The 12039-nt window shown below is 39.2% G+C and overlaps 1 protein-coding gene across 1 annotated transcript; it reads right to left on the reverse strand.

Moving 5' to 3' along the window:
* Positions 1-6315: 6315 nt before the first annotated feature.
* On the reverse strand, positions 6316-12039 carry KRT26 (keratin 26). The gene is made up of 8 exons (XM_005584114.4): positions 11537-12039; positions 10962-11044; positions 10060-10216; positions 9768-9929; positions 9561-9686; positions 8685-8902; positions 7384-7451; positions 6316-6467 (listed from the first exon to the last, which is right to left on the reverse strand). Exons 1-8 carry the CDS (start codon positions 11975-11977, stop codon positions 6316-6318), a joined length of 1407 nt encoding a protein of 468 aa, XP_005584171.3. The 5' UTR covers positions 11978-12039.

The raw sequence follows: 12039 nt of genomic DNA on the forward strand, positions 1-12039 counted from the left end.
ATATTTACCTTTAACAGTGAGGTTTTTTTTTTTACTTTCATATGTTTTCATGTTGTTAATTAGAGTTCCTTTGTTTCAACTCATTGACCTATCTTTATCATTTCTTATAAGGGAGGCAATGAACTCCCTGAGCTTTTGTTTGTCTGGGAATATCTCCTTAATTTCTGAAGCACAGACTTTTCTGGGTATGATATTCTTGGTTGGCAGGTTTTTTTTTCTTTCAGCACTTGAATGTATTATCCTACTCTCCTGACTTGCAAAGTTTCTATTGAGAAGTCTGTTGATAGCCTCATAGGGGTTCCATTGTATATAATGAGTCTCTTATCTCTTGCTGCTTTCAAGATTCTTTCTGCCTTTTGACAATTTTTAAAAAATTTTACTTTAAGTTCTGGGATACATGTGCAGAATGTGCAGGTTTGTTACATAGGTATACATGTGCCATGGTGGTTTACTGCACCTATCAACCTGTCATCTAGGTTTTAAGCCCTGCATGAATTAATGTGCCTCATAGTGTTTGTTTTTGGGTTGATCTTGCTTGGGATCCTTTGAATTTCATGAATCTATATGTCCATATCCCTCCCAAGATTTGGGATGTATTTCTTTACATAAGCTTTCTTTCCTTTTCTCTCTCTCTTTCCTCCTTCTGAAACCCTCATAATGTATATATTTGTATGCTTGGTGGGATAGAATAGATCCTTTATGCCTTCTTTACTCTTTTTTATTATTTAAACATTTTTGTTCCTCTAATTGGGTAATTTAAAATGTCCTGTCTTTGAGCTTGCTAATTCTTTCTTCTGCATGATAGAGTCTGCTTTTGAAGCTTTCTACTGAATTTTTCAGTTTTGTCATTGTATTCTTCAGGTCCAGGATTTCTGTTTGTTTTATTTATGGTTTCTATTTTTAAAATTAAACTTCTCATTTTGTTTATGCATTGTTTTCCTAATTTCATTTAGTTATTTATCTACATCTTTTGCATCTTATTAAGCTTCTTTAAGATAATTATTTTGAATTTTCTTTCAGGCAATTTGTAGATCTCCCTTTCTTTGGGGTCGGTTACCAGATCCTTATTAGTTTCCTTTGGAGGTGTCATTCTTGCCTTATTCTTCATATTATTCATGGAGTCTTGCATTGGTATCTGTGCGTTTGAAGGTACAATACCTCTTACTCTGTCACCCAGGCTGGAGTGCAGTGGTATGATCTCAGCTCACTGCAATCTCTGGTTCCTAGGCTCAAGTGATCCTTCCACCTCAGCCTCCTGAGTAACTGGAATGATAGGCATGTGCCATCATGCCCAGCTAATTTTTATATGTTTCGTGGAGATGGGGTTTTGCCATATTACCCAGGCTGGTCTTGAACTCCTGAGCTCAAGCCATCCACCCACCTCAGCCTCCCAAAGTGCTGGGATTACAGGTGAAAGCCACCACACCTGGCCTTCTTTAAATCTTTATAGACTGTTTTTGGCAGTTTAAGGCCTTCTTCTATTAGGTTCCTGTGCTGATGGGATTGTGGTCAAATGGGGTTGGAGCTGGATCACATGGCTATTGCTGAGTCCACAGTGGGGTCTATAGTTGGTAGGTCTGTTACCAGGGGCTCTAGTAGCTGTGGATTCTGTGTAATCTCTGGGTTGACTGGACTGTCTGTAGAACCTTAGTCCATAGAGCTGGCACTGGAATGAGAGTCCATTTCAAGATCTGTAGATGATGGGCCTGTTACCAGGTGTGTGGGTGGGTGTGTCTTCTGTGTCTCTGGAAAGTTTCCCTGTGGATCACTAAGTGAGACCCTGGGTATGTAGTGCTGCTCAAGTCCATGGGTGAGACGAGTTAGAACTGAGTTTTGGGGCTGCTTTAGAGCCTGTAGCTGAGACTGAGCTCTTCAGACCTGTCTTTGGGGTCACAGATGGGTATGTTTTCTGGTGGGTCCCTGGGCAGGCAGGCTTGCTCTCAGACCACAATTGATAGAGGCTGGTGCTGAATTACAGGGCCATTTCAAGATCCACAGCAGGACCAAGGTCAGTGGGTTAGATTATAGGAGCACTGATGAGCTTGTCTATCTCCAGGTCTCATGTGGGCAGCACTGCTCTCAAGCCACAAATGAGAGGGGCTGTGAGATTGGCAAGCCTGTCCTGAGGACACAGAAGGGTGTTTCTCCCAGCAGGTCTCTGACAAGGCAGAAGTGCCTAGTCTGCAGCTGAGAGGGGCTGGAGTTGAGATTTAGAGCTATTTAGGGATCTGTTGTGGGACCAAGATTGGCAAGCCTGCTCTGCACACTCAGATGGACATGTCTCCCTGTGGGTCCTTGTGGAAGCAGGACTCATCTCATGCTATAGCTGACAGGGGCAGGGGATGAGTTAGAGGACACTTTTAGGATGTATAGCTGAGACAGAGGTTGGTGGGCCTGTCTTCTGATGTACTAGTGTGCATGACTTCTCTTTGACAAATGGTTTTGGCAGCAGGACCAACACAAAATGGGGTTGTAGCCAAGCTTGCAAGGATATGGGGCAGTTTCTAGGCCTGGAGATGGGACCATGATCAGTAAGTACCAACTGGGTGTGGGTCTATCCTGTAAAAATGATATTCCTAGGTCTTGGGCTCTACCAGGGCTTTATAAACTCCTACCTGAATCCCAAGGCTCCTATAAAGGTACTTTTGTCTGTTGATGACTCTTACAAAATTATTGTTGCTTTGGGACATATGAGCAGGGGATCTCCTATTCCACCATCTTGCTAATGTCATTTCTGTTTTATGACTCTTTTAAATACGTAGATCCATGGATCATTTAGAAGTATGTCATGTAATTTCTGAGTGTTGAGAGATTTTTCTTTTCACTTTGTGTTATTAATTTCTGATTTGATTCCATTATGATCAGAGAACATATTCTGTATAATTTCAATTCTTATAAATTTTTAAAGGTTTATTATATGACCTAAGACATGGTCTATGTTCCATTAGTGTATGAGAAAAATGTGTTTTCTGCTCTTTTTGAGTGCAGTGTTCTATAAATGTCAATTAAATTCTGTGGTTTGGTGGTGTTGTTCAGTTCCTCTATTCATCATCATTAATTTTCTGCCTAGTAGTTCTATCAATTGCTGAGAATTGGGCATTGAATTTCCCAACTGTAATTTTGGATTTGCCTCTTTCTTCTTTCTACTCCATTAGTTTTTGCCTCATGTATTTGAAAGCTTAGTAGTTTAGTGTATTTAGAGTTGCTGTATCTTTTTAAGGACCTCTTTATTATTATATAATATCACTTTTTGTCTCTAGTAACATTCTTTGCTTTAAAGTCCACTTTGAAATTAATTCAGTCACTCCTGATTTTTTTATTAATGTTTGCATAATATAGCTTTTTCTGTCCTTTTACTTTCAGCCTACCTGTGTCACTATGTTTGAAGTGAATTTCTTGTAGATAGCATATTGTTGGGTTGTGTCCTAGAGAAACGCATGCAGTCATGTACTAGGTAACATGTAAGGGATATTTATAGTGGTAGTATTCATAACAGTTTCAAATTGTAAACCATTCCAGAATAGAATGCATAACATTGTGGCAAATATTTTAAAAGTGCTGCCAATCTGGCGGGTGTGTGATAGTATTTCATGTGGTTTTAATTTGTATTTTTTCTGGTTAATATGGGGCTGAGCACTTTTTAGAAATTTAATGACAATTTGGAATTTCTGTCAGCATATTGAAGATATTGTTCTATTGTCTCCTGCCTTCCACTGTTCCTGTTGAGAAGTCACTGTGCATTCTCACTGTCACTCATTTGAAAGTAATCATTATTTTCCCATATGGCTGATTTTTAAGATCTTTTGTTTGTGATTTTGTGGTTTTATTATGATTTTTCTACATGTGGGTTTCTTTTTATCTTGTCTTTAGTTTCACAATTGGTAGCTCACAATTAAGGATGTCCCATAAAAGTTTTCGGGACTTGTCAAGTGTTGGTGACAGCTTTTCACTTTTTACATTTTTTTTTTTGCTAATACTATCTTTTTGGAAACAAAGCTAGGTACTTAAACTTTCCAGCCTTCATTTCAAGAAGTATGGTTGATTCATCAACAGCATGTATTTTGGAGTCATGAGTTATGCTTGTATTAAGTGCAAATCAGTCTTATGTAGATAGGCAAATCTATTTAAGTAGAAAGAGTGGATATAGAAAAATGGAAGTTAGCCCGGTTGTTCTTGGAAAGAATAGGACCTCTGTTGGGAATAAGAAAGAGTGAATATTCCTGGCGGCACAAGAGAAAGAGAGTCAACACTGTGTTTGTAAAATGGTGAGTTAAGCAAGTGTCTTGAGAGAGCTGATAATGTGATTTTACTCCTTTAATTCCTGGGGGATAGAGCCTCTGGTGACCTTACTAGTCAGAATGAGAGAGTAATGAAGCATAGTGACGGAAACTGTAGCAGAAGGGAGGGGGCATCTAGTAACCAGGACTTAATAAATATGGGGACAGAGAAGGGAGGTGCTGGGAGAGGAGCTGGAGGTGGGTAACTAGCAGATAGGAAAAGACTGTACACATACTGCAGGCATGCTGTAGGCTTTCTGTAGGGATGCTGTAGGTATCTGTAGGCATAATGTAGATATACTGCAGGCATACTGTAGGCATCTTTCAGCATACTGTAGGCATACTGTAGGCGTGCTATACACTGTAGAATGCAGCAGGCATACTGTAGGCATAGATACTTGAGGGATTTGTAGTCATGTTACAAGCATGCTTGTTTCATGTTACAAGCAGGCCACTGCACTGAAAGCCATACTCCTGGCTTTCATTGTATCGTTGATAGTCATGCACATAAAAGTCTGCCTGATTGTGGTCCCTCTTGGGTGGCAGTGGAATCTTAGTGTGAAAACAGTGAATTCCTATGCTTATTTTTGTTCTGATCAATGGAACTCAAATCACCATGGCAGAGAAGGAGATCTGGATTTGCATCTAAGCCCCGGTACACGTCAGCTGTGTAGCCCTGGAGAAATTCCTTAATCTCTGAGACTCTGCTTTCCTCATATATAATATAAAGATGATAAAACACCTACCTCATAAGCATTTATGAAAATTAAATTGGTTAATGCATGTAAAGTGAGTTAAAACACACTCAGTAAATTTAAGATATTGTCACTATAGTTCTGCAATTGAAAGTGCTTCTAAACAGACTTAATCTAACTCTATACCATTGAAATATAGCCTTTGTCATCATGGTTGGCACCATTCATCACAAGAAGACCCTGACAAAGGTAACTTTCAGCTGTATCTACCTCTCCAGAAAGCATCATTAGGCTAAGGTCAACTACCTTATGTGGAAGCAGGAAATAATGGTGACCAAGCTTATATTTGAGACTTGTAGAGTACAACCTCACAGGGTTTAGCACACTGAAATGGTGCAGTTCAGTCTTCATGGGCCATTTTGAATCCCACATTGTCTATATGCCAGTTGATTAAAACCCTTCAATGATGCTCTGCCATGCAAGTTGGAAATCTAGGTGGTTATAGAGGTCACTGCCTCATTCCACCCCAGCTGAAAAAAACCTCTTTAGCTTAGAACTTTGCTGCTTTCCAATCCCAGTGGCACTTTCCAAAATAATTTATTAAGGATGTCAGGCAGAATTTTGTGTGCAGGAGAATATGAGCAAGATTTAGAACCACCCCAGGCTTGAGTTCTAATTTTGCTTAGTCATCACCATGGTAGGGGCAGAGAGATGCATGTGCTGGAAAATGGAAAAATAGCTTTCCAGGTTCAGATTTTACAACAAACATTTGCTGATCACCCAGGCAAGGTATTGTAAGGGTAAACAAGTCCTAGTGATCAGTGGGTATTATCTCCTTATTTTATGTCCATAGACACTCAAACCCAAAAAGATCAAGTTATTCACATGGTTAACCAGGGACAGATTTGGGACCAGACATTAGTGCTAGTGCTCTTGACACCTTATTCTGTTATTAATTGAGGTAACTGTGACTATGAAATGAAACACATTATTTTATTAGCAGGTCCTTAGTATTGTCACATTGGGATCAACTTTAGAAATTAATAAGAACCAGATATTTAAAAATAACTTGCAACAGAAGAATTTTTAATGAAATGTCAAAAAAGACCCCCAAAATAAAACAAAAATTAGGGACAGAGCAGGATTTTTCTTCTCTGGAAAAGGATTACATGCATAGAACGTGAGAAAAGGAAGAGAAGGAGAACAAATTCTAGCCCTTTTATCTTTAAGAACAGAAATGAATAATTCCCTTAGGTTATTTAATCAGTAGGGTTTTTGCAAAGGCAGGCTTTCTTTCTGTCTTTCTCTCCCTTTTTTTTTTTTTTTTTAATAAGTTTTTCTCCTTATGGTGCTTTAGAAGGTACTCGTTGCTCTACTGTAATGTTGCTTATTTTAGAGGACTTTTCTTCAACTGAGTGGACTCTCAGTGAAAGGACACTGCCTATTTGATCCAGTTCCTCAACCACTGTTTTGACAATAGTTTCTTTTGCTGAGTCTGAAATAAAATAAATAAAACGTTAGTGGTCATTTTTTAACAGGTTGAAAAATATTTAGCCATAACAGGTATGCTTTTGGTTTGGTTGTTTGTTTTTTGAGGAGTCTCACTCTGTCACCCAGGCTGGAGTGCAGTGACATGATCTTGGCTCACTGCAGCCTCTCCCTCCCAGGTTCAAGCGATTCTGCTGCCTCAGCCTCCCAAGTGGCTGGGATTACAGGCGCCTGCCACCACGCCTGGCTAATTTTTGTATTTTTAGTAGAGATGCAGTTTCACCCTGTTGACAAGGCTGGTCTCAAACTCCTGACCTCAAGTGATCCACCTGCCTTGGCCTCCCAAAATGCTGGGATTACAGGCATGAGCCACCGCACCTTTTAAAAAATGTTTGCTTTTTTAAAATGTTTTTTGCAAGTCTGCAGTAAATTGATATATAATACTGTGTTTGAAGTCAGTGTTTAGCAAGAACCAGGACTATCTCTCTTATATTTGCCACTGTTTTTAGAGCAATGGGTGTTTGAAAACATAAATTAAACATGAATTAAAACAATCTAAGTATCAGGCAGTAAAGGCTGGCTGCAAGTAATGTCTTCTTTTAAATACCAGCTTGCCCTATTTTTGTGGTTTAAGATAAGTAGCTCTTTTATCAAAGTATTGAAACTATGAAAGATAATACATTCCAGGTAAGAAATATGTTGTGGGATTAATTCCTCACTCAGTAATTTAATAATTTGACCACATCTGTTGTTCTACAGGAATATAAAATACAAATGTTAAGAACTATAATAATGACCCCTCATGCCTTTATTCACCACGAGTAAACTTAAAAACAAATTTTATTTAGTTAACAAATAAATAACTTAGTTAACACAATTGATGGAGTTTAAGGAGTTACACCAGGTAAAAAAACCATCTATACCTTTGCCTTGATTTCCAGAATTCACAGGCCTGCATCCTTTTGATTTGTAACATGTGGATTTGCTTTTTCTGTGAAGAGAAGAGTAAATTATTGCATTTTTTTCTTTCCTTAGTGAGCTTATAAATACCTCTAAATTGGAAATAAGCATTTTGGAATTCTAGTTTCAACAAGATTCAAATTCCTCATATACTTAAGGGACACTAGTAAGCTTTTCATGACTTCAACATAGTGAAAGAAGAGATGAAATGGATGTTTATGAATAGAAATTTTCTCATGACCAGATATCACCTCTTTCATCTAGCAATGTTTCTCACTCTGACTTTTCAATCAACTGGCCAATGAATGTGTTTGGAGTGCCTACCGTGAAGAAAGTGTTGCTGGGCTAGGTGCTGCAGAAAATATAGGACCAAAACACAGTTTTTACGGTTGGAAAAAATTATACACATGCTAAAAATTACCTATAACTTGAAAAGTGCTGTAAATTAAGTGAAAAGTGAGTGGTATAATGAGTGCTTTGTTCTGAGGAGGGAGCAATCACTGTTGGGTTCCTGTGAGAATAGGCTGCAGAAGGCTGATGGGCCTTGTAGTGTGCAAGACGTTACCTCCTCACTATGCGGCCATGGGCAAGCATCTAGTAATAGGCAGTGATTACCAGATACCTTTTCTGTGTATGCCACTGTCACAAATACCTTTTCTGTGTATGCTGCGTAGGGAGACATTATGGTTAAGACTTGTTACAAGTATGGTTTTGGCGTTATCGCAATTTCACCAACGAGGAAACTGCATTTGAAAAGGTTAAACAATGCGCTTGTAATTCACCCAGTATTTGATTCACAGCTAGGGCTGCAATTCCAGGGCTGTTGCTATTGACTAAGAAACTATGGTGCTTCTCCAATTAATTCTTCCTATGTCTTCATCGCTCACCTTTAATACAAGGTACATGTGGGGTAACTAGTGAAGTGATAAGAAAAGAGAGTGAGTTATTTATAAGAAATGTGCTTACACACTAAATCACAGAAAGCAAGTTTCCCCTTGAATTGGAGTATTGGAATTGTTAAATATTCTATACTTAAATGACCTTTATATTATTATACATACAAACATTTTTACATACATAGAAATTTGATTTTCAAATTTCTGCATGTTTTAATTTCACTTGGCTGCAATAATATACATTCCTGAGGATAAATATATGTGATCTCTAGAGTAGGAAATTCTAGGATGCAATATTGGCATACCTATACTGTGAGAAAACCTAGTTGATGGGAGACTTTTTTTTTTTTCTGCAAGTTAATATTTACCTTTCTTCTCCATCTAGTAAGTTGCAATAAATTTCAATTTCTTTTTCTAAAAAGATTTTTACATCAAGAAGCTGTTCATACTCCAGCTTCTGGCCTTCTGTTTCTGTTCGAATCTGTTGCAGTTGTTCCTCCATCAGCCCGATCTGATCCTGAATTTGCTGGAGTTGATTGCAGTAATTTTCTTCAGTCTCAGCCAAGGAGCATTCATAGGAATGTTTCTGAAAGACAAACAAAGCAAAGCTTCATTGTGTAGAAGAGAAATGGCATGGACATTTTACATTATTTTATTTACTTTTTTGAGATGGTATCTTGCTCTGTCACCCAGGCTGAGTGCAGTGGCACGATCTTGGCTCACTGCAACCTCTCTTCTTAGGTTCAAGTGATTCTCCTGCCTCAGCCTCCTGAGTATGTGGGATTACAGGTGCCCACCACCACACCCAGCTAATTTTTATATTTTTAGTAGAGATGGGGTTTCACCATGTTGGCCAGGCTGGTCTTGAACTCCTGACCTCAAGTGAGCCACCTGCCTTGGCCTCCCAAAGTGCTGGGATTACAGGCATGAGCCACTGTGCTTGACCAGCATGATCATATTTTAAATATTCTCAAGGTAGAAATAATTATTTGTATAAGGTCTGAATATTTTTAATTGAAAATCAACATTTGCAAGATTTAAAAAAAATTCCTCTATTGTAAAAAGGCATTTTTCAAGTTTTGGAATTGGTGAATTTAGGGACAGAATTCTTGATATTTAATATATTTTATACTTTTAGTCATATGTAAATGGTTATACGTACTTGGTGTTATATACATTTTTATATCTGTATTGACTTATACATATTCACACATAGATTCAATTCAATGGTGATTCCTACATACCACAGCCATGAGGGACTGAAGTTCTATTTCCAGGGTTTGCAGGTTGCGTTTCACTTCGGTCAGCTCATTTCTGGCTGCTGTGGCTGCTCCCTCATCATTGGAAATCTGTTGTTGCAGCGTTGCACTCTGAAGTGTAGTTGTCGAAAGGGTTAGTGACCGGCCTGATTGTCTCCTGAGCAAGCCCTTTGTAATTTGCCATAGACCTACCCTCTCATGGAACCAGGCTTCAGCATCTTTGCAGTTCTGCTCAGCCAAGGCCTCATACTCAGCCCTCATGTTGTTTAACAGGAGAGTTAGGTCCACTCCTGGGGTTGCATTCATCTCCACGTTCACATTCCCCCCAGCTGTACACTGCAAGACTTCCATCTCCTAGAAAAGGGATTGGTATTCATCCTCAGTGGAGGATTTTGATTGATGTTCATGCCCTGCTATGAAATGAACAGTGGACTTGAAGAAGGAAATTAGACACTATATGAAGCCACTCTGCAGGCTTCCTTACCTCCTCGTGATTTTTTTTGAGGTAGGTCAATTCCCCACTGAGGGTCTCACACTGTATCTCCAGGTCGGTTGTACAGAGGGTCAGCTCATCCAACACTCTGCGAAGACCATTGGTGTCAGCCTCAACACTGTGGTGCAGAGCCAGCTCATTTTCATACCTGAAAGATTAGTAAGGCACCTGGGAGTTGTCATCATAGGCAGGTGCAAAGCACAACTTTTAAAGGCATTTCATATGCTGAAAGACATGATGTTCTCTACATGCTCCTGAAGCTTCTTGCAATGGCAAACTGCTAAAATGGTTTGAGATACCTAACAATTCATGAATTGTATTTTGGGGATGTTATTTCTTCAGAGTTGATTTTTGTCATCCAATGCGCTTAACAATTAAATACAATATTGCTAGATTTTAGATTTTAAAAAATGTAATAGCTCTTTTTTGTTGTTGTTTGCTTTTGAGATAGTCTCACTCTGTCACCCAGGCTGAAGGGCAGTGGCCCCATCTCAGCTCACTCAACCTCCGCCTTCCAGGTTCAAGTGGATTCTCATGTCTCAGCCTCCCGAGTAGCTGGGATTACAGGAGTGCGCCACCATGCCTGACTATGTTTTTCTGTGTATACTTTTAGTAGAGACGGGGTCTTCCCATGTTGGCCAGGCTGGTCTTGAACTCCTGACCTCAAGTGATCCGCCTGTCTTGGCCTCCCAAGGTGCTGGGGTTACAGGCATGAGCTACTGTATCCAACCATGATAGCTCTTTTTATAAGGGTGTATTTAATTCAATTTCTTTATTTATCTAGTCTGGCTTTAGAAAAACATTTTGGTTTTCAAAGCAAAATATATATTCCTTAATCCAACTGTAATATTTTAACTTTTATTCATATAATTAATTAGTTTGTTTTCACCTACTTCAGCCTGAAGTCATCTGCGGTCAGTCTGGCATTGTCATTTTGTAGAACAATGCTGGCGTTGCAGGTGGTTGCAGAAATAATCTAAATAGGGAAGATTATGAAAAATGTTGATTACCAAAAGTCAAAGGAGGCTCCAGATTTCAGTGTGATTTTATATCTTCTTAATCTGTCAAACATCTGTTTTAGTATCTTTTTTCTATGTTAAAGAAATCTGGATTTTCTTCAGATAATAAGCATCCAGAGCTTAAGTGCCACATAGGTACTTTTATTACTTTTGATAAAAGTTTGTATGATGAAACTTAAGTGCCACATAGGTACTTTTATTACTTTTGATAAAAATGGTATGAGCTAAATATAAGAAAAACAAAGTGAATATATCTGTTTTGAAATGATTTCTTTTTCATTATTTAATTCTACAAGATTTTATTGCCAGGTACTGCACTTAGCACTGGAAATACCGAGTGAACAAATCCTATATCACATAAATTTGTTAAACACATTTTATATTTTCTCTTCTTTAAATTATCCAGACACAAAGTCTGTAGTAAAAGTATGCAAATCCCTATTTCTTACCTGCCTTTTAAGATCTTCAATGACTGAGAAGTATCTGCTATAGTCATGATTGTGTCCCCGGAAAGAGCCAGGCTCACATTTCTCATACCAGCCCTTGATCTTCTGCTCCAGGTCTGCGTTGGCCTCCTCCAGAGCACGCACATGGTCCAGGTAGGATGCCAGGCGGTCATTGAGATTCTGCATGGTCACCTTTTCATTCCCAGAGAGGAGGCTGCGCTCATTGCCAAGAAAACCAGTACAGGCACCACTTCCCAACCCTCCACCACTACTGCAGAAGCTTCCTCCAGAAGAGATGCCCCCAAGAGTACAAGAAAAGCTGCTTCCTGCTCCCGACCCAACACACACATTCCCAGCCACAAAGCCTGTTCCTCCACCGGACAGCCTACCAGACCCAGTTCGCGAGCAGATCCGCCTGGATCCACCAGAAAGTCGAAAAGACATGGCGGCAGCACAGACGGGCAACCCCTTGCCAAAGAGAGGAGCAAAGCCAGAGTTCACCTTCC

This window comes from Macaca fascicularis, chromosome 16, assembly GCF_037993035.2.
Source record: "Macaca fascicularis isolate 582-1 chromosome 16, T2T-MFA8v1.1".
Lineage (NCBI taxonomy): Eukaryota > Metazoa > Chordata > Mammalia > Primates > Cercopithecidae > Macaca > Macaca fascicularis.

Coding starts and splice junctions, on each gene's coding strand:
- KRT26 (XM_005584114.4), bottom strand. CDS start 11,977: ATGTCTTTTCGACTTTCTGGTGGATCCAGGCGGATCTGCTCGCGAACT. Junction 9,687..9,767: donor AAGCCTGGTTCCATGAGAGG/GTAGGTCTATGG, acceptor ACTACACTTCAG/AGTGCAACGCTGCAACAACA. Junction 6,468..7,383: donor TTCTGGAAATCAAGGCAAAG/GTATAGATGGTT, acceptor ATTTTATTTCAG/ACTCAGCAAAAGAAACTATT.